Source organism: Mesocricetus auratus, unplaced genomic scaffold (genome assembly GCF_017639785.1).
Source record: "Mesocricetus auratus isolate SY011 unplaced genomic scaffold, BCM_Maur_2.0 Super-Scaffold_4256, whole genome shotgun sequence".
In the NCBI taxonomy this organism is placed as follows: domain Eukaryota; kingdom Metazoa; phylum Chordata; class Mammalia; order Rodentia; family Cricetidae; genus Mesocricetus; species Mesocricetus auratus.
The window spans coordinates 118,064,927-118,087,633 of NW_024429182.1; the positions used below are offsets into that span (position 1 = coordinate 118,064,927).

At 50.8% G+C, this 22,707-nt stretch overlaps 1 protein-coding gene and 1 long non-coding RNA gene across 6 annotated transcripts; one reads left to right on the forward strand and one right to left on the reverse strand.

Annotated features, from left to right (window-relative positions):
• Positions 1 to 557: 557 nt before the first annotated feature.
• On the reverse strand, positions 558 to 7,813 carry Aen (apoptosis enhancing nuclease). Of its 2 annotated transcripts, none has more exons than XM_013118907.3 (4): positions 7,720 to 7,813; positions 4,513 to 5,104; positions 2,808 to 3,008; positions 558 to 2,025 (listed from the first exon to the last, which is right to left on the reverse strand). In XM_013118907.3, the coding sequence occupies exons 2-4, from the start codon at positions 5,047 to 5,049 to the stop codon at positions 1,792 to 1,794; spliced, it is 972 nt and encodes a 323-aa protein (XP_012974361.1). In that variant the 5' UTR covers positions 5,050 to 5,104; positions 7,720 to 7,813; the 3' UTR covers positions 558 to 1,791. The 2 variants fall into 2 exon arrangements, with proteins under 2 accessions (XP_012974361.1, XP_012974360.1); XM_013118906.3 differs by lacking the exon at positions 7,720 to 7,813 and adding an exon at positions 7,470 to 7,608.
• A 1,442-nt stretch (positions 7,814 to 9,255) lies between these two features.
• Positions 9,256 to 21,754, forward strand: LOC121133469. 4 transcript variants are annotated; one of them, XR_005870322.1, is made up of 6 exons: positions 9,256 to 11,354; positions 13,389 to 13,528; positions 15,156 to 16,197; positions 18,495 to 19,540; positions 20,518 to 20,610; positions 21,699 to 21,754. It is a non-coding gene; the product is annotated as an uncharacterized LOC121133469 (long non-coding RNA). The 4 variants fall into 4 exon arrangements; XR_005870318.1 differs by having other exon boundaries at positions 18,495 to 20,610; XR_005870317.1 differs by lacking the exons at positions 18,495 to 19,540; positions 20,518 to 20,610; positions 21,699 to 21,754 and having other exon boundaries at positions 9,263 to 11,354; positions 15,156 to 15,245; positions 15,845 to 17,646.
• The last annotated feature ends 953 nt before the right edge of the window (positions 21,755 to 22,707 follow it).

Sequence of the window (22,707 nt, forward strand, 5' to 3'; positions counted from 1 at the left end):
CCAAACACATGACCCAGCATTTCCCCTCCTGGGAATCTACCCAAGTATTTGAAGGCAGGATAGCAGAGATATCTGTGTGCCACGCTTATGGCTACTTAACTCACAATAGCCAAGAGGGTGACTGAGCATGTTGTGTGAGGACAGGTGGCCTAACATTATTCACACACAAAGGAATCTTATTCCTAAAGGGCAGTCTATCAGGAGTGGCAACAAGTGCTTACAATGTCAGCACTCAGTGGGCTGAGGCAGGGTTGCCTGAGCTCCATAAGGAGTTACAGGAAGTGTGGGTTCTATCACGAGATCCTTTTTCAACAACAAAATACCCCAAGAATTTTTAATGTAAGCATATAGTTTTGGGAAGAAACCAAGTTAAATTGTGGGCTATGTAACAGGGCAACTTCAAAAGGAAGTCACAAACTTCATTAGATCCCCAAAGACGCCACCTCAAGACCAGCACCCAGCAAAGCTCAGCGCTCTAGCCCTCCCCAACCCTCAACCAGCCACCCTTGAGGGCAGCACTGACTGTTTAGAAAGGATCACTTCACTCACTCTTCCAATTGAGCTTTATAATTTATTATTCCTGCATTAATGGTTCAGTACAAGATAGTTCTTTCTCACAGTATACTTCCACAGGTTACCGGTTCCACCACCCTTCAAGCCACAAATGAAGCCATCAAACTACCCAGCAGTGAGGTTGGCACAAGTTGCTGCTTTTTAAGGAAGCAAGAGCTTACCCCTGGCGCCGGGCCACAGTGATGATTCAGCCAGCTTCCTCTTCCCTGGCAGGGAGGAGCGAGCAAGCATACAATCCATGACTCAACTAAGGTTTTGTGCCATCAGGACTGACAGCTGGAAGTGTGGTCTCACTAGTGTTCCTTCCTTTCTGACCCTGTCTGGGTTACCGCTGTCACTTTCCCAAACACAGTGGCCAGATGCTGACGTGAAGCCAAAAGCTTGTAGCAGGACCTGTTGAGAACTCAGAACTCCCCTACAATGCTCTTGCCCTGGCCCCCACCTCATCTGCTGGGAAAGCCCAACAAGAGTCCTGCCAGGGACACAGCTGCTCAGAAGTCATGCACCGGCCTGAATAGAGCACTTTCACTCCCATCATGAGGATGCGCACAACGCACCTAGACACCCAAGAGGTAGGTCTGTCACTCTCCCCAACTTAGAGAGGGGAAACAGGCTCAACAGGGAAGTCACAGGCTTGCCCAATGTCTCAAGGCAGTAATGATGAGGTTTTATTAGAGTCCTTGCTTAGTAACATAGTCCCCTAAAGTTACCCTTAGGACATAGGACATCTATTAAGAAAGTAACAGACAGGGAACGCATGTCTTTCTCAAGGGCCTTACTTAACTCTTTAAGTTACTGTCATTTTGAACATATCTGTGGAGGAAGAGAGGTAGCAACAGCAACTGAATGAACATCACCCTGCCAGTGATGGAAGAGGGAGTCCTGGACACCGACCACACCCACCACTCCAGGAGAGATAGATGCTTTATCCCAGAGTAGCACAGCAGTGACCGCAGAAGACTTGGCTCAGGAAGCCAGTGACAACTTTGGACAGTTCTGTGGCACTTTCCCTGTATCTGTTAGGCACTAGGACACAGCCTGCCTGGTGTCATTAGCAAACCCACAGGGATTTGGGAAAAGCATCCCTTAGTCACAGGAGGTGGTGCTGTGAACCAGCATGTGGTCAAGTGAGTGCTCTGCCCCGTCTTCCAGGCTACTACCTACCCTGTCTGTCTAGGGAGGACCACTTCTGGCTCTCCCACTCACTGTTCCTTCGTCTCACTCCCTTCCTTCCTGGGCCTCCCTGATTTCTGCACTGGTGCTCTGGGACAGCTCATCAGGCCAGTACTGATCCTCCATGTACTGCTCCACGTCAGTGCTGCTGTCGGATCCCCTGTCCTCAGGAAGGGCCTGGGCGTTGCTGGCCTCTTGTTCCCACTGCACCTCCACCAGCTGGTAGAGCTCCATGGCTGTCATGGCGTCTTCCACAGATGAGTGTCCCTGATGACCTACCTAGAACAGGAGCAAAAATAACAACACTAGGTGGTGAAATGGGCGGGACCATCAACCCCGAAGCAAAGATGGCCTCCAAGGGTCAAGAAACAAAATATATCCCAAAGGCTCCTGTGTTGTGGGCTTGTTCCCCAGCTGACAGTGCTATTTTGAGAGGTATTAGAAACTCTGAGGTGGGACTCAGCGTAAGGAAACAGATTACCTTTTTTGAAAAAGACCTTGCGAGTACACCGTCTCTATTCCTTTCTCTGCTTACTTCACTAAAGATATACAGCTTCATGGACTCTACTAAACCATGAACCAAAATAATCATCTCTTTATGTGGGGGCTGGAGAGATGCACAATGGTTAAGAGCACTGGCTGCCCTTCCACAGAAACCCAGGTTCAATTCCTAGCACCCACATGGCATCTCACAACTGTCTAACTCCCGTCCCAGAGGACCTGATGCCCTCTTCTGCCTCCCAAAAGTACACCATGCATGCTGTGTGTAGACATACATGCAGGCCAAACACCCACACACATTAAAAAACAATTTCCTGCTCCAGAAGCTAAGAGTCACAGGCCCCTTGATCTGAGTGTGAGTCAGAGCACATCCTACGGGGATACAGGATAACTATGGCCAGGAGTTAGGAGGGCAAAGACCTACAGAGATGAGTCTAGAAGAATCACTACCACTAGGGAACTCCCACAGGAAAGGAGGTGGCCATAGTCCACAGGCCTATCCACAGCTCAGCAGCTATGACAGGCACATGAGCCCCGCCCCAAGAGACTGCACCGCATACCTGGATCTTCTTGTGCAGCAGGTGCAGGGCCAGGTCCTTCAGAGAGACTCGAGCTCGGGTGTGGGAGCTGGGCTGGCTGAGCAGGTTTGGGACGTAAGTGGTATCCCGGGTCTGGCTCCGAGGATGAACATACTTGAGGGCCTGGAAGTCATTGTGCAGTGCATGGCCCACCACCACCTTGCCCTTCAAGAGCTTAAGGATCTGTGAGGAGAGAGCAGGCCGGAAGGAGACACACGTGAGTGCCCTTAGCACTGATGCACGAACCACTCTAGAAGGGTGCAGCAGTAGGGAAGGGAGCGCCTTTGAGCCCCAGTTGACCATGATGTCCCAAGTCTGAACACAAACCCATCTTAGCACCTGCAAAAGGGATACTGTCTCAGCATTCCAGGGAACCATTGTGAGGGTAAGCCAGGCCTTCAACTGGGAGATCCATGCAGCTTTGTACCGGCACAGGCAATTCTTGGCTGCAAGACCTTCTCACCCACCGAGGTCTCAGCTCATCAGTCTTCCTTGGAGGGTCTCCTATGACCCTCATCTACCCAGGAGCCCCGGTCCTTCTTTTAAGCTAGCCACACTTTCTAGGTAGGGATTTAGCTTTTGGGATGATCTAGTCTCCCTTCCCGCACAATAAGCTCCTTTGACTTGACCAGTGATGTCCACCCAGAGCACAGCATTTACTGATTTGCTTTTGCTTAATGGGTTGGTCTTTTTGAGACAAGGCTCACTCTGCAGTCCAGGCTAGAACTAACATCAACCCTCCTACCTCAGTCTCCCAGCCAACTTATCTGCTGATCAATAAAGACCGGTTGAATGAAACCAACAGAGCCATGCCTGGTAGAAGTCCTTGTTAGTGCTCAATGAGGCAGTTCCTTGCTCCTGAGTGCACTGACTCCTCCTACCTACCCTCTAAACCTGCTCTGCAGCTGTTTAGACACACCCTGTTCCTCCCTGCCCAGCACCTTCCCCATGCTCAGAGAAACAGGGTTAAGGCCTGCCAACTCCTGGTCATTAGCTGCTGGCCTTCTATGGTCTACCCTTAATAGCATGGAACCCAGTTTTTGAGGCAGATGAGTAGGACGTATTTAGACTTTGATTGGGGTCACCCCCAGTCTCATACTCCACCTGCCATCAAGTGGGGGAGAGATCAAACATAGACGTAAGCCCAAGTGAGCCTGCTCCAGGGATCACTACCATCCACAAACATGGATGGCAGGGATCAGAGTTGGAGGGCTCACACAGATTACCTTCCTATTGCTTCTATTCATGATCAAGTCTTTCCAATGCAATGCTTGGGGCATCACTGAATGTGTCTTACTTAGGGCTTCTATTTATGTGATAAAACATTCCTAGTATTAGTGGGATCCCAACGACTGATCATTTTTTCCAAGCACTGAAAAACCCTCAGGAGATGGGCTAAAACAACACTTGAATGTGACAGGACTGTAGGCAAATTTTAGAGACTCCCAACATTTTGTAAGTTGTTGTGCCTTTACCTTTCATATAACCTTTCTACCAGCAGCCCCCTGCCTTCAGCCTGGCAACCCTTTAGAGGCATCACCTGGATTTATATTAACCCGTACTCTGGAAAAGGAACTGCATATTTGGTGAAGCAACTTCTCAAGGCCCCACATTGCCCCGGTGACTTAAACCAGGGCTTCTCTCCCCAACCTGTCTTTCAGGCCAAACAAGACCCCAGAGTCCTCACCTCTTTCTGGGCCACCTGAAAGGGGATGGCCTTACGCATGTGCTGGTGGGTAATGCCACTCCAGCGGGTGCGGTAGTCCACGATGGGCATCTCAGGCCGGATGTACTTGTCGTAGAGAACATCGCCACTGTAACTCACCACAGAGCAGCGGGCCAGCTCGCTCACCCGCCCACGAGGGCCCGTGCCCACCATCTCACAGTCAATGGCAACACATTTGCTAGGCCCACGCCTTGGGGTCTCTCCGGGGACAGGCCTTTTGCTGCATGGGCCACCGCTGCTAGACGTGGCTTTGGGACGCTGCTTTCTGCTGCCCGAAGCCTCTGTGTCTGCTGATGTCTGTGATGGGGAGGGCAGAGGGCAGGGTCCTGGCCCTGGTGCCATGTTCCACAGCTCCTGCTCCTGCAGCAAGGCTTTGCGGGCCATGAACCGCTGGTGCTGCCGGCTTCTCCTCTTGTGTCTTTTCCGAGCCACATCCTTGGTATTCGGGCTGGCGAGGGATGGACACTGAGTAGACTCAGAGGCCTCTCCCAGCACCATGCCAGGCAGCTCACAGCCAGGAACAAGAGAAGCTATCTTCCAACGGGGCAGGGTGCTGGAGAGAGAGCACACAGAAGAGGGACTTGGAGGAGGATGCCAGGCCACGCCTGGTGGTATTTGCAGCTCAAGTACCTGACTGAAACTCAGACACCTTTACTAAAAACTGCATCCGAACACCACACATGCCATACATGCCTTCTGCAAGCTCTCCACTGATACCACCCTTATTTTATGTGTCTGACGTACACATACCTCACGCACAGTAAGGCTCAACAGCTAGCTAGCTCTCTGCTCCTTTCCTCCAGCAAGGAGATTCTCTCTCACACTGGGCAGCCAGCTATCCTTAGGCCAGAGCTGCCTCCATCGAACTCAGTGCCCCCATCGCTGCAGACTCAGTCGCAGCACTGTGCCAGCAAAAGCTGTCTGGAACCCCTGCATCTCCCCAATGTTGCCAAGAGATTCTCCGGGGTCCCAACTATACCAGATGCTGGGTGGCCACTAAGACGGATCCTTGGCCAGGAAGCTTGTTTTGACCAGAGACACAGAAATGCAGCAGATGGTGTGCCGAGAGCTGGCTAGAGGTACAAGGAGGCCAAAGAGACTAAGCCTGCAGATGATTCCTGGAAGTCACTTCCATGTCAATGGAGAACAGTAACCGGTCAGAGGTCAGTGGGCAGCGGGAGACCCCAGGGACAAAGGCCTGGTGCTGAGGCAGAGGGGCCACCTGAAGCCACCAGGCTACACCATATAGTACAAGATGGATCACAGCTGGGGAGGCTGCTGCTTCCTTTTTCAAACTTCATCTTCTGCCACTGACTTTCGTGGTCCATCCACAAGCCACTCTTCCTCTAGGTGAGTGTCCCCACCCTGGTGTCTGTTGGTCAGGTGAGGGAGGCCCGAGACACCCAGGTGGGCCGGTAAAATGTAGACCAGCAGCCCTGATCCAGGACATTAGCTGTCTATCTGGGAGCAAAGAAATTCACCTGTGTACTACAACACATCGGGCAGTCTCAGAGCTGCCTCAAGTCAGCAAGCTGCAGACTGTGTCTGCTCTCCCTGTTTTTTGGAAGACTCCTTTCAGAAGCCCAAGCTGGGCCTCCCAGTATCCGGCCTTGGGGTACTACAGAGCTCAATATCCTTGGAACCCCAGGGCAGCGGGACTAACAGGAAGGGGACCTGGGAACCCGAGTAGGCACCCAAACAGGAAGAAACCCTGAGTTAAGGAGGGCCTGGCAATAGAGGGGACGCTGCATCATTTCAGACGGATTCCCCGGGTAGCCCAGGGAGGGGAAGGGCGCTCAGAAAAGGGAAGCAACAGGCACGAAGCCAAGAGCCCAGGAGAGAGGACCAAGATTTTGGTGCAGTCTGTCAATGGCTTGGTAGCAGGGGGTGCGGAGACAGGTGGAGGGGGGATGGGGAGTCACTGCAGGCAAGTGACACGGGGTTGAGCTCAGTAACACAAGGGGAAGACACTGGAGGGCTTTAGGGGACACCACAGCTGCCTCACTGGAGGTTAGACTAGGGGCCTGGGCAGTGGTGGCCCAGGAGAGGGGGGAAAAGAGGGGAAGTCCTGTATGAGGCGTACTGCCCACTTAGCCAGGAGGAGACTGGGTGAGCCCTGCTGACTCACCTGCTCTCGGCTCGCTCACCCGCTCTCCAAATAGCACTCCCTCTTTTAAACAGAAATTGCCAGCAACTTCTTCATATCCACAAACCACATCTCGGAAACTGACAAATTCAGGATCTCAAACTGCCCTAGCCCAGCAATGGAAGAGAAGAAAAAAAAAAACTGGCCCAGAAGACCTGTGCTGGCCCTGCTGACCATGGACTTTCCCTGCTGGCAAGGTTTGAAAGAAGCTAATATTAGGTTCCCTTGAGGAACCGTCTCTGGCCTTGTATCTGAAGAGATAAAAGCAGTCATTTCCTATAGTCCCTGGCCCTGTGGACATGTCAGAACCAACAATTACCAAGAGAACCCACTGAATGGAACTCAATTTAGCTGAAGAGAAGTATCCAGAGGGCACAGCCCTTTCAACAAGGGCACATACAAAATTTTCTCTCGTCTTAACTCTGGTCAGTACGGTAGGCACTCGGTTTTCAGGTGAGGGTCCCTGGCCCAAGAGGACTCCAGATGCGAAGGCGCCCAAGAAACTGCAAAGCCAGAGTCGTCAGTAGCCTAAGGGCCATCTCTCTGCTGGCAGACCAGGTCTCTATCAGAGGGCCGGTTTAGATCCTGTTCCAGCTCGAAATAACCAGATGACCTCGGGAAGGCACTGTCCCCTGATTATTAACCGCGAGCTTTGACTAGGTAGCCCTAGGGAGAAGGCAAAGTTTGGGGACAGGACCCGAGACCCACCCTCAGGTCACGATTCTGATAATGATCCCAGTTTAGCAAAGCCCGGTGCTACCCAAAAGCTTACCAGACCAAGGAGGGTTGTGGGGACTACGCTCTCCCCACTGGTTGTGGCGTCCGGCCGGCGCTCCTTGCGGTCGCCGCCTCCTCAGGCCCACAGTCCCCGAGACCGGCCGGGACCGCGTGAGACCGCACGCCGGTCTGGGTGCACACCGCCCCGCCCCGAGAGCGGCAGGCGGCTGGCGACAGTGACCCGCAGGCAGGGACTCCCCGGGCCGACTCCCGGCTCGGACTCCCCCGGCCGACTCGCAGCTCACCTAAAGACCGGTCCGCGCTTTCTGGCCTACACGTGGAAATTCTCGCCCGGCGCAGCGACTGCTTGCCCGGACAAGCCCGGCTCCGGCTGCCCGCCTATTGGTTCTCTGGGCCGCAGAGCCCGCCTAAGGCCTCTTCTTATTGGTCTTCCTCGAGTAGGTGTGCCAGACCAGAAGAGGAGGGGCCACCTACGGGGCGTGGCTTGTGCGCGGAGAGGGCAGTGTTTGGAGGTTAGTAAGACTCCTCCTTCTTCTGTCCCAGATGCTAGTGAAGGCCTACCCTTTCTGATCTGATGCCCAATGAACTTCAGCCTTCAAAGATCTTTTGACGCTGGGCGTTGGTGGCTCACGCCTTTAATCCCAGCACTCGGGAGGCAGAGGCAGGCGGATCTCTGTGAGTTGGAGCCTGGTCTACAGAGCGAGTTCCAGGACAGCCTCCAAAACAATACAGAGGAAACTCTGTCTCAAAAAACAAAAAAAATTTGTATTTTCATAAATTAGATGGATGGAACTCTAAGACCTCATTAGAGAAGCTTCTTTGTGCACTGGACAGCCCTTAACACAGACACTCAAAACAGGTCAAGATGGAAATAAGTGCTGTGGAGTGTTCAGCCATAAAGGAGATGTCTGTGTCACATCCCTTCTCCCAAGGCTTGGGCACTGTCTCCATAAGAGCCAGAGGCTGGGAGGACTGGAGGAAAACAATGTCTTGTGGATGTGGCAAGACCGCTGCGCTCATGAATTTCATCTCACTATATGTGAAGAGGTGTTTCTTTATGGAAAGCTATTTCCAGAACTCAAAATGGAGGGAGAAAGTCTTCCCCATTGTAGATTTCTTGGAGCATGGTGCTTGGGTAAAAGTCAGTATAATCTCTTCCAAGAGTCATCAGATAACTTTAAAAACTGATAATGTGGCCTTTAATCCCAGCACTCGGGAGGCAGAGGCAGGCGGATCTCTGTGAGTTCGAGGCCAGCCTGGTCTACAAAGTGAGTTCCAGGACAGCTTCCAAGACAATACAGAGAAACCCTGTCTCGAAAAACCAAAACAAAAAACAAACAAACAAAAACAAAAACTGATAATGTGACTGGCGTGATAACCATCTAGGGCTATGTACTGATGCACTGTCTTTAAAGATAATGTGCTAGGTCGTGGCGGCACATGCCTGCAACCCCAACACTTGGGAGGTGAGGTCAAAGGTCGAGGGTACAAGGTCATAGCAAGTTGGAAGCCATCTGGGTTACAAGGGGCCTGTCTCAAAATAAAATAAATAAAATAAAAAACAATTGGTAAAGTTAAAATCAAGATGGTTATACTATGGAGGTTTGGTTGCATTTATTTGACAATACTGGCTTTTTTTTCTTTTCTTTTCTTTTTTTTTTTTTTTTTTTTTTTTGGTTTTTAGAGACAGGACAGGGTTTCTCTGTATTGTTTTGGAGGCTATCCTGGAACTCACTCTGTAGACCAGGCTGGCCTCGAACTCACAGAGATCCGCCTGCCTCTGCCTCCCGAGTGCTGGGATTAAAGGCATGCACCACCAATACCCGGCTCTGGCTTTTTTTTCCAATACATTTATTTTGTATCTGCGTAGGTATGCACATGCCATGGGGTTGGTATGGAGGTCAGAGGACCACCTGTGGGAGTTGGTTCTCTCCTTCCTCCAGGGGGGTTCTGGGGATCCAGCTCAGGCTGTCAGTCATGGCAGCAAGCACCTTTACTCCCTGAATCACCCCTCAGCCAATATTTTTAAGGGTCTCGTGTAGCCCAGGTTGGCCCCCAACTTGCTATGTAGCCATGGATAACCTTGAACTTCTTCTCTTCACCTTCCAAATGCTAAGATTATAAGCATGTGCTATACTCAGTGTACAAGGGGCAGAGGATGTGACCCATGGCTTCCTGTATGCAAGCTCCCTACCAGCCAGCTTTATCTCCAGCATTCATATGTTTTATGGTGTGTGTGTGGGGGTCAGATAACTCAAAAACATGTTCCCTTCTACCACAAGGGTCCTGGGTGTTGAACTTAGGTCGTCAAGTATGGCAGCAAGCTCATTTACCAGCTGAGCAATCATACTGACCTAAAATTTTCTTAAGATGTCACTATTTATGGTACATCCTTTGTGTCTACTTAGATCTATGTCATTAATATTAGCAAACAAAAGAATGGAGGTGCTAGGCATTCAGGACAGTTGGCATTTTGACTAAGGATGGCAGGACCCATCCTCACTTCTTTATTTTTTTTTTTTTTTGGTTTTACAAGACAGGGTTTAGAGATCCGCCTGCCTCTGCCTCCCAAGTGCTGGGATTAAAGGCGTGCACCACCGCCGGACCCCATCCTCACTTCTTAAGCCACTGAGCTCACTTTCCCAATCCTGAGTGAAAACATCTGGGAGCTTTTCCATAACAGAAACTTTGTGAGCTGGGCCTGGCTCAAGCCCCACCTCTAAGGATGCCTTCCTCTAGGTGATTTTCAGATGCACAGTTTGATCCTCAGGGGTGTGGTTGGTGCACCTCTGCTGTCGAAGCGCTTGGGAGGTGGAGGCAGGAGGAGCCAGCCGTTCGAGGTTACCATTGCAGATGTGAGTGGGGGAAAGGAAACATTTGGGAAGTAAAACTTGATTGTTTGTTTTGGTTCTGGTTTGTTTTTCCGAGACATTGTTTCTTTGTGTAACCCTGATTGTCCTGGACTACATCTGTAGACTAGGCTGGCCTTGAACTCACAGAGATCCGCCTGCCTCTGTCTCCCCAGTGCTGGGATTAAAGCCATGCACCACCACACCTGGCAAGAACTGATATTTTTGCTTTTGCAAATTATGCCCCATGCGCTGTCCTACGCCATGTGTACCCATCCTGAGGACAGCTGAGGAGAGTACCCATCCTGAGGACAGCTGAGGAGAGTGTTGTGGGGATGTCCTTGTTACTGACTGGGTGCAGATCTGACAGGGGATGCTCGTCGGGTTGACTTTCAGAGTGGTGGTTCTTTATATGCCAGAGCCATAGGCATCGCCCGGGAAGTGGTTGGACTCCCTGAATGAAAAGCAAGGAAGTGGGATCTAGCAATTGTGTGTGTGTTGCCATGGATAGGACACAGTGCCTTAGCACATTATGAGGCAAGCACTCTACCACTGAACCACACAGCCAGCCCAGCAATCTGTCTCCAAGCTAACAAGCTGCTTGGTAGTGATCCGGAAGCAGGACCAAGTTCAAGCTCAGCTGGTAGAATGGAAGGGACCACATGTAAATCATTTACTTCACTCAACAGCTTCCCCCTCCAACATCACTCCAAAACCAACGGCGACCGAACTGGACTTTGGACCTAGACATGTGTGGTGCCATTATCCTTCCCCCACCTCCGTAGGACGTGCAGCACTCAGGCCCAGGTTAATATCACACTTGATTTTTATCACGCAAGACTGGGGTGCTTCCATCTGGAGAATTTTATTCACCACCGTTGCTTGTACTGTTCTAAGCCACGTCTTTTTCATGTATCAAATTAACCCTTAATTCGGCGGTCTTCAGTTTCGACTGATCCTAGAGAGCTTGAAAAACCACCGACATTTGGGTCACAGCCCAAGTTTCTGACTTAACAAGATCTGGATCGGTTCTTCACTCCGGCCCACCGAGAACCGCTGCTGGAGAGCAGGTACCCAGAGACCAGCAGAGGGCGCTGCGGCCCCGTGTATGAAAGGAAACGCGTGCACAGTGATTTTACCAGAGGTTTTGATGGAGACCCAGATGATCTGACCCTTGAGTCAACGACCCCTTTGTGTTGCAGAGGCCCTAAAACGTCCCCTTACCTTAGAAACTAAAGAACTGTCTATTTTGCCAGGTGACTTGGGGCAAGTTGTCACCTGTCTAAACCTTGATTCGTGTCTTTAAGATGAGGAGAGGTTTAATCAGACTCCATAATTTTTATTATGCATTATTATGTATTGATTGACTTGAAATAGACAAGGGAAGGGGAAGATCAATGCTAAGTGGGCTGATGAAACTATGTGGGAAGGGAGTAGGAAGGCTTTGAAGTAAATGAGGGTGATGGGCTGGAGAAGAGGAAAACTGACAAGAGGCATCGTGTGTTATTAACACCCCCCCCCGTGGAAAGATGACTCAGCTATTAAAGACTAGGCTCACAATAAAAAATATAACCCCCCCACCTTGCCGAATTATCATGACCACCTAGCTAGGTAGATGGGATCAGCAGCATGTGAAGCTCAGAGACAGCAAGCGCCTGTGTGGAAGTCACACAGCATGACAGCAGAGGAAGGAGGCTTGAAACCGAGGAGTTTGAGTTCAGAGCCATGGGTCTGCTCGACACCCACAGCTCTGAGGTGGTCTTATCCAGCTCTCGGATCAGACATACACCTCACTTCCTTCCCCTTCCTGAGTTATTGCTTCCTGAACCCAAGATGGAAGTCTTCTCATTGCCATGTCACCCCTGGATGCTGAGGGCATCCGGGGGAGATTCCACCCCCCCTCTCCCTCTCCTCTTGTTAGCCCTGCCCATTATCTCTTTTAACACACTTGGGTGCGTGTTCGCACACTCCACCTGCGGCTTGCAGGACGGACCCCTGCTGAGTGACCCAATTTGTAGCCTTCTCAAGTGTGAATGAGATTTTCAATAGGACCGGCTGCCTACTGGCAGGGCTGGAGCCAGGAGAAATTGGAAAGAGCCGTTTGGAGGAGGGGAGGGGACAGCCAGGTGAAGTGAAGTGGTTCAGAGAGGCTAAGTGCCTTTGCCAAAGGTCACACAGCTTCCGAGTGTTAGTCACCATCCTGCTGAGCTTAGCTTAGCCGAGGTTACATTCTCACGGTTTCTGAAGGTGTGGCCCCCGGCCAACCTCAGTGTCAGGTGCTACAGCACGCTCTGTCTGCTTCATGGGTCCCGGACGACAGTGAGACTCAGCGTGGAAAGGGACAGAGAGGGCGCTTGAGCTTGTTGCTGAGGAATTTATTTCCACCGAGTGTGTCAACATCAGGACTTGGTACCCACCTTAGGGCAAGGTGGCCTCCAGACAAGGGCATTGAGAAAGGGGAGGAGCTGGGGTGTAGCAGAGGGATACAACACTTGCTTAGCATGCACAGAACCCTAGGTTCTATTTCCAGTAGTGCAAATGAATGGAAGAACGAATGTCGGGAAGGAGGGAGGGGGAAGGAGGGAGGGGGAAGGAGGGAGGGGGAAGGAGGGAGGGCAGAGAGTGGGAGAGGAAGAGAAGAGAAAGCAAAGAGAAGGGCTGGAGGACTCGGGTGGTAGAAGCTTGCTTCTGTGTGAAGCCTTCGGTTTGTGCCCCCGGCACTGCATAAACCGAGTATGGTTGCATATGCCTGTAATTCCAGCGCTCGGTGCAGAAGCAGGAGGAATGGGAGTTCAGGATCATCCTTAGCTACATAGGTAACTGAAGGCCAGCCTGGGCTACATGACACCCAGAAAGGATGGAGGGCTGCAAAGGGCTTCCTTCCTTCCTCCCCTCCTTCCTTCCTTCCTCCTTCCTTCCTTCCTCCCTTCCTCCCTCCATTCCTTCCTTTCTGAGTGCTGGAATTAAAGGCACTTGCCACCACATTTGTGGGGAAATGACTACTTCTGCCATCGAGGTGGCCTCCAAGCACAGGCAGGGCCAGGGCTTCTAAAATTCTATTTATTGGCATTGAAGAGTTCTTTCTATACCATTACTCCCCACAGGCAGGCACAGACGTTGCAGACCAGCCAGGATCGGGTGGCCCACTTGCCCACCAGGTGATAGGGAAGGAGCACAGCACCTGCTCTCTGTGAGGCCTGTCTGTTGGCCCAGTGGTGTCTCTCGCCAAGGAGGAGCTTGTAAGGTGAATGAATAAGCCCACGGGAGGGTTTGTGGATGCAGAGCCGCTCACCATTCCCTGAGGACAGGCATCCTGTCCCCTGCCCCACTCCAGATTCAGTGTCCTTGTTTCTGGAGGGGTCCCTCTGAGGTGTCCTCAGTCGAGGCCTTAGAGGAATAGTTTGGTAGTTTCTAGAGGTGCTTGCTAGGGAACATAGAAGGCAGAGAAAATACATCCAGAAATGGGGCTCCCATACCTCCCCCAGATGCCGAGAGGACCAGCACCGTGTGGCAGACTGGGACTTGTTGTTGAGTATAGAGTGACAACAACAAAATCACTAGTCTTCCAGACGGGGCTGGCCTGTCCATGGCCTTGTGTACCGCCTCCTCTGGGCCTTGGCCACCACCTGTTATCAGCTGGACACTCCTGTAGGGAAGGCCAGCGTTTCCCCCACGCCCACAATTTTCCCTGTGTTCTCCACTGCACCACCCCATACAACTCCCCGCCCCACGTACCCCACACATCCCAGAACTCCCTGGAGTCTCCGGCCCCAAAAGGGGGAGAAATCCCCCTCTCTTTCTCCCCCTATTTTCCACAGTGAGGACGCTTCCTTTAATCATGTGGGAATCTTATTTCTCACAGAAAGCAGGTGGGGCAGCCCATGTCTCCATATTTTCTTCAGGTATCATAAAACCCTGTGCTACCACTGAGAATGGATAAAAGGAAGAGCTCCAAGTAGTGCCTACCCCAGGCCTCTTCTCCCCTTTCCAAGGGTTCCCAGAGCGCATAACCCGCAACTCAGAGTCAAGTGGGACTACTAGGCAAGGGGACTTAGGCTGTATGGTTGGTTAATTCCCCTTGTAGTACCTTAATAAAAGGTAGGCAGGGCCCCCACTGCCTGAACCAGCCTCTAATTGCATGGGCAGGGCACATCCGCTCCTTAATTAGGAAAAGCCACAATATCCTGGTAACTCTAAGAGCCCATGGCCCTAATTGTATTTCTGCAGCAGCTGAAGGATTATTACCCTTCCTGATTGGTGCTTTTAATTCTTTTGCCTTTTAATTGCTAGCTGGTTCTCTTTGCCCCACCCCACCTCCATCCTTTGATTTGTTCTGTTCTTCTAGACTAGGGAAGGGCTTGCCTGGACAGTCATCAGCAAATGGGGTGGGTAGGGACTCTCAGTCCAACCCCTTCAGAGCCCAGGGCCTGGGATGGGGCACAGTTCTACACTCTAAACCCTAAAAAGTGCTTTGCAGAGAATGCAAGGTGTGTCCCCAGTTCTAGCCCAGGACCACAGTGAGGTTCGACCTCAGTGTGTGCTAAAGATCAAGTCTAATTGGGCTGCTGAGCCAAGAGTAGGTGGTAGGGACCTTCCGCATGACCTTCAGGTGATAAGAGACAAGCTAAAGGACGTGACAGAAAACTTCAGAGAGACTCTCAGAAGCCATCTGTATATCACTTTGTAGACCTGAATTCACGTAACCCTGATTCAAAAGCCACCAACTCAGTCACTGCCCTACACTGTCTAGGGGGGCGAGGACTCTTCCTAACTAGCCTGGCAAAACAGTGGCAGAGAGGCAGAGTCCAGAGGCAGCAAAACTTTGTGGTAGGCATGGGATCAATCCGTTTTTATTGCCTTTCTCCCGATAGATCCAGTGAGGATGGTCTTGACCTGGTGGTGGTTCGAGCTCTCTGAAATTCTTAAACTCCAGCTCTCTCTGAGTTGGAAGAAGATGCAAGGTACCCAAAACACTGCTACAGTCTCAGAGGATCGCATTTTGGAATAGTGACCTGCCCTTGAGCCCACTAAGTGTCACTCCCCACTTCTCATTTCTTGGCTCTGAATTTAGAGCTGTCCCCTTAGCAACCATGGTTTCCATGGTTTCCTCCATGACAACGATCCCCAAACCCCTCCTCTCTTTTACCTCATGACAGTAATGGGTGATAGGAATCCTCAGTGTGGCCACTCCATGTAACCATGGTAACAATTAATTGAGCCTTCATGTATCTTTTGTGAGGCAGGCTGGGAGAATATGAAGCTTTAGATAAGGAGGAAGAGCCCGAGGTGGGGGTAGGCACAGCACTTGAACTACCATTGTCACAGAGAAGTCAGAGGGCTTTTCTTGGTACTGTCCCGGAAGATTTAGTCTTGAGCCCCTGCTTCAACCTTGGAAGAATCAGAGCCCCTACTATGGAAGCACAGCCTCGCCCTGGAGCGCATGGTCCCACTGAATTCAGCCCAGCATGGGGAGGGGGGAGAAGGTGTCCCTTGATGGTGTCTGTCCCAAGAATCCAGGAGGGACAAACTGAGCCTGTACTCACAGTCAGGCATCCTCCAGGTGTGCTTGTCCCGGACGAAGAGAATCTTCAGTGGACTCCCCCGACGCACCTTTTCCCTGAGAACTGGAATCCACATCCGCATTTCAGGGCTTGGAGCAGAGAAGAAGGAAACAAACGGTGACAGAAAAGCTGACCTGCCCCCACACTGTTCCAGGGACCATCACCTACCTGCCAGGAGCCTTCCCGAACAGTGGCCAGTCTGCCCTTCTCCTGTATTTGAGTCACTGTCTCCATCCATCCTGTTTTCACACCGAAAGGGCAGCTGCCAACATGCCAAAGAGCAAACGCAAAACCATCCTAGAGCGCCAAGGCTGAGCAGAGTCCCCAGCACAGAGATGCCTGCCCATCGCAGGTGAGGTATGCTTCCCTCTTCTCCGTCCTGTTCGCTCCAATTTTTCACAAATCCCTCACACTTAAGGACCAACACTGTATTCCTAGAGATCTCAGATCCCTGTACCCCTGGTGTACTGATACTACAAATAACCTATGCTGCCTTGGAAATACATTTATGATGCATCATAAAGTGGGAAAACACAGAACAATGTGCCCCATCGGTATGTTTGAGTGAGATACAAATAAATAAGCACCAAACTTAATTCATGTAAATCAAGTACAACCTGAACCAGGTAAAGCAAGACCCTGACCCTGGGTTCCAGAATTCTGAACCTGTCCTTTGCTGCTGGATAAAACTAAGGCAGGCTCAATCATTCTGGGTACTCTGCTCTCCCTGCTAGTCAGTAAAGGATAAATGGCATCCTCTTATTGGTCAATGAGGCGATACATACCAACCAATGAGAGATTGGCTTTTCCTTTCTGGCCAATAAGGTCTAAGTTATCTTCTTGAAAGAAAAGTAAACCCTTTGTCCATAAAGAAATGAGAAAAATGATAATAGTAATAATTTTAAGTAAAAGACTATTGTTGCTGGGGGAGTTACTGATGTAATCAGTGATAGCTAGCCCAGAGAACTAGTAAAGGAAAAGGCAATCCTCTAAGCAGCAAACTGCAAAAAGCAGACTAGCTGTCTGGTTTGGTGTAAAGGAGATTTCTATAGTAACATGCAAGAGAAAGGCATTTTGATGTAAATGCCCCCCACACATAGTATATCTAAACAGGCCGTCTCTTTGGGGAGTGAGGACTTTAAACATAGGCTATATAGAATGGTTCATTATAATGTTGTATTTGCAATTTGTGTGGGAAGGATGAAGGAATGGAAATATGATCCCATTTGCTGATGTGAGGCATACTGGTAGCTACCGTCTGGAGCAGCGGGTTTTCTCTCTATCTGTGTCATCGGATGACGGCAGTGTGAAACACAGCTTTGTTCTGGAAGCAAGTTCTTGGCTCTTAGTGAGAACTATTCTAGATGAATCAATGCATAAACCAGGTTGCTCGGTAACTTCTTGGGCATTTCCTTTTTCCCCTTCACCCCCTGAGAAGGCTAGAGAATTTGTGGGTCTGAAGATTTCCCACCCAAGTGTTACAAATGCACGCAGACAAGTAAGTGATGGTGACAGGTGGAAAAGTAGAGCCAGAGCGCCTGCCAATCCAGGGGCAGGGAGAAAAGCCGGAGGACTGAGTCTGCAAGTGCTGGCTTTGCGACGAAACCAATGCGGAGGAGGAAAAGAATAAGTTAGACTTTTGAAGCATCCAATGCTGCTGTGCTAGTGGCTAATTGTTAACCTCGCTTCACTGTGAAGTTCAGCAGTGAGGCAATCCAGAATCCAGACCCATCTCCCGAGTAAAGAATGGGAGGGGGGCTGTCAAACCAATTGTATCTACAGAAGACACACTTAAACAATGTCTTGTATCTCTTGTGCGTCATTTAAAGGGGAAAGGGTGTGTGTGTATGGGGGTAGCTCCTCTAGTATAAAGGGTTAAATGAGAGGGCTGTAAACTGCAAATCCCAAGAAAATGGTTGGGCAGGTTATGATTTCATCTCTGAAGTAGACTGGGGTACGGGTGGGAAGGATTTTGGGGATCTTACATCCTTGACTTAACTGGGGGAAAATCACCTAGGGCATCCTCATTGGTAATTGGTAATTGGTAATTGGAGCAGTACATGGGAATGGCGGTTTCTCCCACGCAGCCCAGGCTGAGGCAGGGGCTACCAGGAGATATTTAATTTAGAGAATCAAGGTGCTCACAGATAAACAGTAGCCAAAGCCCCTCCATTCACTGTTACCAAGGCAACAGGAAGCAGGGGCTGCGGGTGGTTGCTTGGTAACCACACTAGAGCTGGCGTCCTGTCCGCTCTGCTCTCCTCCTCCCCCACCTCCATTAGCCCTTTTGTGACAGCTTCTCCCCCTCCCTGGCTTTTTCCTCCCCGGCAAAACAATCATCTGTGCTCCTCTACAAAAGCTCTTAGGGCTTCTTCAGATTTAAAAAAAATGTGTACCTGAATGTTCACTTTGGGCAGACAACATCTACACCCAAAGGCTGGAACCCAGACACAATGTAATACTTCCTACCATAGTCTCAGAACCTTTTCTCTCCAACTCCATGGTTTTTCCCCTTCATTTACTCCCTGTAAGATTTAGGGAGAAGACAGACTCAAACGTGACGATTCTTCATAGAAGACTAGTGCCGGGCGACCCCACCAGACCCTGTGGGTGCGTCTCCTGAACTTCGCTGTTTCCCCTCTGGTTTAGGGATTCCCTAGACACTCGGACCCCTGGAGAAATGAGAAAGCCGAGCCCCCCTCCCATTCCCTTCCTGTACAAACCGCATCTCACCTCCTGGCCTCGTCTGAACGGATTCTGTGGAAGCGTGGGGGAATGGGCCTCGCAGGGTGATCAGAGCGTGGGAACCGACCTCAGATTCTGGGAGGACCAGGTGCTGTCCAGCTTCTGGTGCTGAATGAATGGTGCTGAAGCTGGATTCCTCAGGGAGGGGCTGCAGGGACCTTAATACGGGATCCTGACCTCTAGACAGGGACCCACAGAGTAGAAAGAGGAGCCTTGGATGTGTGTGCCCCGTTTTCACCTTTTCAGTAGCTGCTCCCCCGGCCCCCACAGTCCCTTGACTTCCCCGGGCTAGCGGGGCCACCAGCTGATGGCGCAAGGGTAGGAAGGGGGGTTGGTTGCGTTGGGCTGGTTACCCTCTGCTTCTCCCGGCACTGTATACGTTTGCCTTCTGTGTGCGCTGGACCCTCGAGATGTTCCCCAGCAGGATCACGGCTGACTTCTGCGTGGACTCCTGGCGCTCCGACCTTGCGGGACGCTTTCCTGCAGGCAACAGGTCGGCTGCATCTGGAGTTTGGGCGGAAGGCGTGGAAGACCCGGCGGCGGCAGCGCGGGGCTTCGCCCTCACACCCCTTTCTTTACTCCAGGTGGCCAGAGAGCTCAGTGCGGGCTCCCGAGCCGGTTTCTCAGCCCTCCGGTCTGGAGGAAGGGAGACACCATACCCGCGGTCAAGCGGCCCCCTCCCCTATCCTCCCCTCCCCTCCGGGGCAGCCGCGGGAGCTGGGGTTGGGGCTTGGGGTTGGGCTGCTCCTCAAATCTGAGTCTTGACCAGGGGAAGGGACTGGATGGGAGCGCTGGCTGGGATTGAGACAGCCGTGGGGGTGGAGGGTAGCCTCTGCTCTCTGATTCCTTCTGGAAGAAACCCCCTCCACCCCGGAGAGCCTTCGGTGGGTACTTGCCAGTCTCCGGCCGTCTGTCCTGTCCGCCGCAGTGCTCGCGCTAAGGGGAGACAGGTAGGTCTGGAGTCGCAGCATGCTCCCAAGCGTGGACATGGTGGCCGCCGGCTGGACTTCGGAGGGACAGGGGCACAGCTGCTTTAAAGGCGAGACCAGCCTACAGGTGGCCTGTCAGGGAGGCTGACGTCTCTGACGTCATCTTGAAGGCAAGCGGGGGGGGGGGAGGATGGAGAGGAGGGGGTCATCGTGCTTCACATCAAAAGTCCCCTGTGGCCATGGCAACAGCTTCCGAGGAGAGGCGAAGGGATCCAACGCCTGCCCAAAGCCCCCCTCTCTCTCCAGAGGGCCCCAGTGAGCGGCTTCAGGAGTCCTGAATTTAGCCTGGCTCGCACCTAGCAATGCAATCAGTGTAGGGTCCTCCTCGGGGTCCTTGCCCAGGCTGGTGAGAACCTGAGGTCGGCTGCCCTTAGGCTCTCAGAGGTGACCTAGCAGAATCCTGCATTTCATAAGGTCACTTCTAGCCTCCAACTCCATCCCCACCCAGCCGGTGAGATCTGGTTCACCTGACCACACGCAGCGATTTTTCTTTAATTCAAGGACTTCAAAGCTCAAGGCTCCCACTCACTCTCCACCGACTGGCGCTCCTGGGCTCCCCCCACCCACGAGGCGGCACCCACGCAGAGCCACCTGTCTCTCGTTCCTCATACCTGACCTGGAAGCTCGCCCAGGGCTCCAGAAAGCAACCAACCAGACCAGGAAATAGTAAACCCTCCTAGGATCTTGGGCAACGAACTCCGTAGACACAGAAGCATTTACTGACCCTCTCCCTAGTCAGAAAGATTGGGAGAATTCCATATGGAAATCTGGATTTTCCTCTTCCATGGAGACCTGATGCACTACATGCTTCCCTTGTTGAAACGGCCTGCCTCTCCTTTTGTCACCTGTCTCATATACATTTCTCCTTATAATAAAGGGGGAGGTGACTTTTGTTTCACCCTCGCCTGTGTCACTTCACCGGTGCTTGCTATTCACAGGGTCTTGGAGGCACTGCTCAGACGTTAGTGATAGCTTTCCCCAGGGGCAATTCCCTCACTGGAAAGTGCCCCGCAGGCCCAACTCTGGCCCAGGTAACAGCTGTCTCCATCCTGCTGGCACAAACGGTGGGACATTTCCTGCTAGGTGTGTGTGTGGCCCTTTCCTTTTGCTGTGTTCGCATTAATCGTGAACCAGGCATTGGCTGTGTCTGCTTATTGTCCCAGCACTCAGGGGTAGGACCGTAAGTTCACAGTCAAATATTCAGGTGCTTGGACACACTTAAGAATTGTGGTTTTCATCCACCCCCAAGGGTTCTGATCACTTAGAACATTCTTTTGTAGTTCTGGGAATTCAAACCCGAGTCTTAGAAAGAACACATTTTACCTTGTTTACGGCAAAATCAAATCTTTTTTCCTCAATAGATGAAAAAAATATGGAAAAGAAAGTGTCAGACTTTCCAGTCTCAATTATCCTTACATGAGCATGGTAATATTTTACATTCTCTGCTTGGCAGAGTAAATACTTCTGTTAAAACCATTCTCATGAATGCAACCCATCACTACATATACAAATAAACAAACAACCTCCCTATAACAAAGACCACCATGGACTTCATGCCCTTTCTCACTTAACAGTCAATAATATGAATTTTGCTGGAGACAGAGTCTTGCTATGGGTCTAGGCTGGCTGGGAACTCCTGTCTCAGCTTCCCAAGAGCTGGGATTATCATGTCCCATCCCTTTTAAATATTTTAATTAATTCTTTTGATAATTTAATATGTCACATAGTATATTTTGATCATATTCAGGCCCATTTTCCTCTCTTATTCCTTCCCAACTACCTCTGGACCCCTGTTCCCATTGAGTCCCCATTTCTCTTGCTTGAATTTTCTTTTTATGACCCACTGAATTTACTTAGGACTACTTGCATGACCTTGAGTGTGGGATTATTTACTGAGGCGTGACGAAAGTACTAGTGATGACACCACTGGGGGGGGGGGAATCCCTTTTCCCTAGAAGTTATTAATGGACAACAGCTCCTCAGTTAGGTGTGGGGTCTTGTGAGCCCCTCCCCCAACGTGTTAGGGATGTGGATGGGCTCCAGAATATGTTTTTTGCTTTTTTTTTGCTTTTTGTATCTTTTTAATTTCTTTATTATGTATACAGTGTTCTGCCTGCAGGCCAGAAGAGAGCACCAGATCTCATTATAAATGGAGACACCATGCGATTGCTGGGAATTGAACTCAGGATCTCTAGAAGAGTAGCCAGTACTCTTAACTCCTGAGCCATCTCTCCAGCCCTGCTTTTTGTATTTTTTAAAGATTTATTTTTGACCTCACCCTCCCTGGGGGATCGGAGTGGAGATTGGGTGGGGGACTAGGGGCCTGGTGGGGAGGGATGGGGAGGAGGGGAGGGAGAGGGAGCTGGGATTGGCTGACATGTGAAACAAACTTGTTTCTGATTTAAATAAAAAACAAAGGAAGAGAAAAAATGAAGATTTATTTTTATCATTTTTATTCTTGTGAAAGAGTGTGCGTCTATATGAGTGAATGCCATGTGTGGGCAGGTGTCCAAGGAAGCCAGAAGAGGTTGTTGGATATCCTGGAGCTGGAGATACAGGCCATTGTGAATCTCACTATGTGGGTGCTAAGAACCAAATTCAGAGGGAACATCAAGGTGACAACTGAAAAGACCCAGTTGTCTCTTTTGTATGAGTTATTAAGCCATTTATTAAATAGTTAAAGGCATAAGCTCTCAACCACTGAGCCATCTCTTCAGGCCCTACACATTGGTGTTAGTGGACATTTTAAGTACTTGTACCAGTGTGGGAGGAAATTGTCTTCTTTCCCTCCCAGTATAGACACTCTAAGGACAAGCAGACTTTTACTCATGTGGGCTTGTTCTCCTATTTAAATGTCTGTAAATTCTGGATGCCCAGCAGGGTAATTTTACACTACATCCTTTCCAGGCATGGTTCTTTGCAGCTCATCTCTCAGAGGATTGCTCCAGTTCTCTGGTGCCTAGAATCTTCCAGCCCTTTAGTTTCCTTGGTTTATCCCTTATTACAGCGCCAGTCTCGCAGAGGCACTGCTCTTGCGAGGCTGAGAATACTCGTTAATCCACAGTAGTATCTTCTTGGAACACTGGAGAGTCAGTCACATTTTCACAGAGCACCTGGTGGATATTTCT

What these genes read in the sequence shown, in the direction of transcription:
- Aen (XM_013118907.3), bottom strand. Translation starts at nt 5,049, where the DNA reads ATGGTGCTGGGAGAGGCCTCTGAGTCTACTCAGTGTCCATCCCTCGCC. An exon ending in TTCAGGTGGCCCAGAAAGAG is followed by an intron (nt 3,009 to 4,512) that starts GTGAGGACTCTG and finishes CTCTCCTCACAG; the next exon opens with ATCCTTAAGCTCTTGAAGGG. An exon ending in TGCTGCACAAGAAGATCCAG is followed by an intron (nt 2,026 to 2,807) that starts GTATGCGGTGCA and finishes CTCCTGTTCTAG; the next exon opens with GTAGGTCATCAGGGACACTC.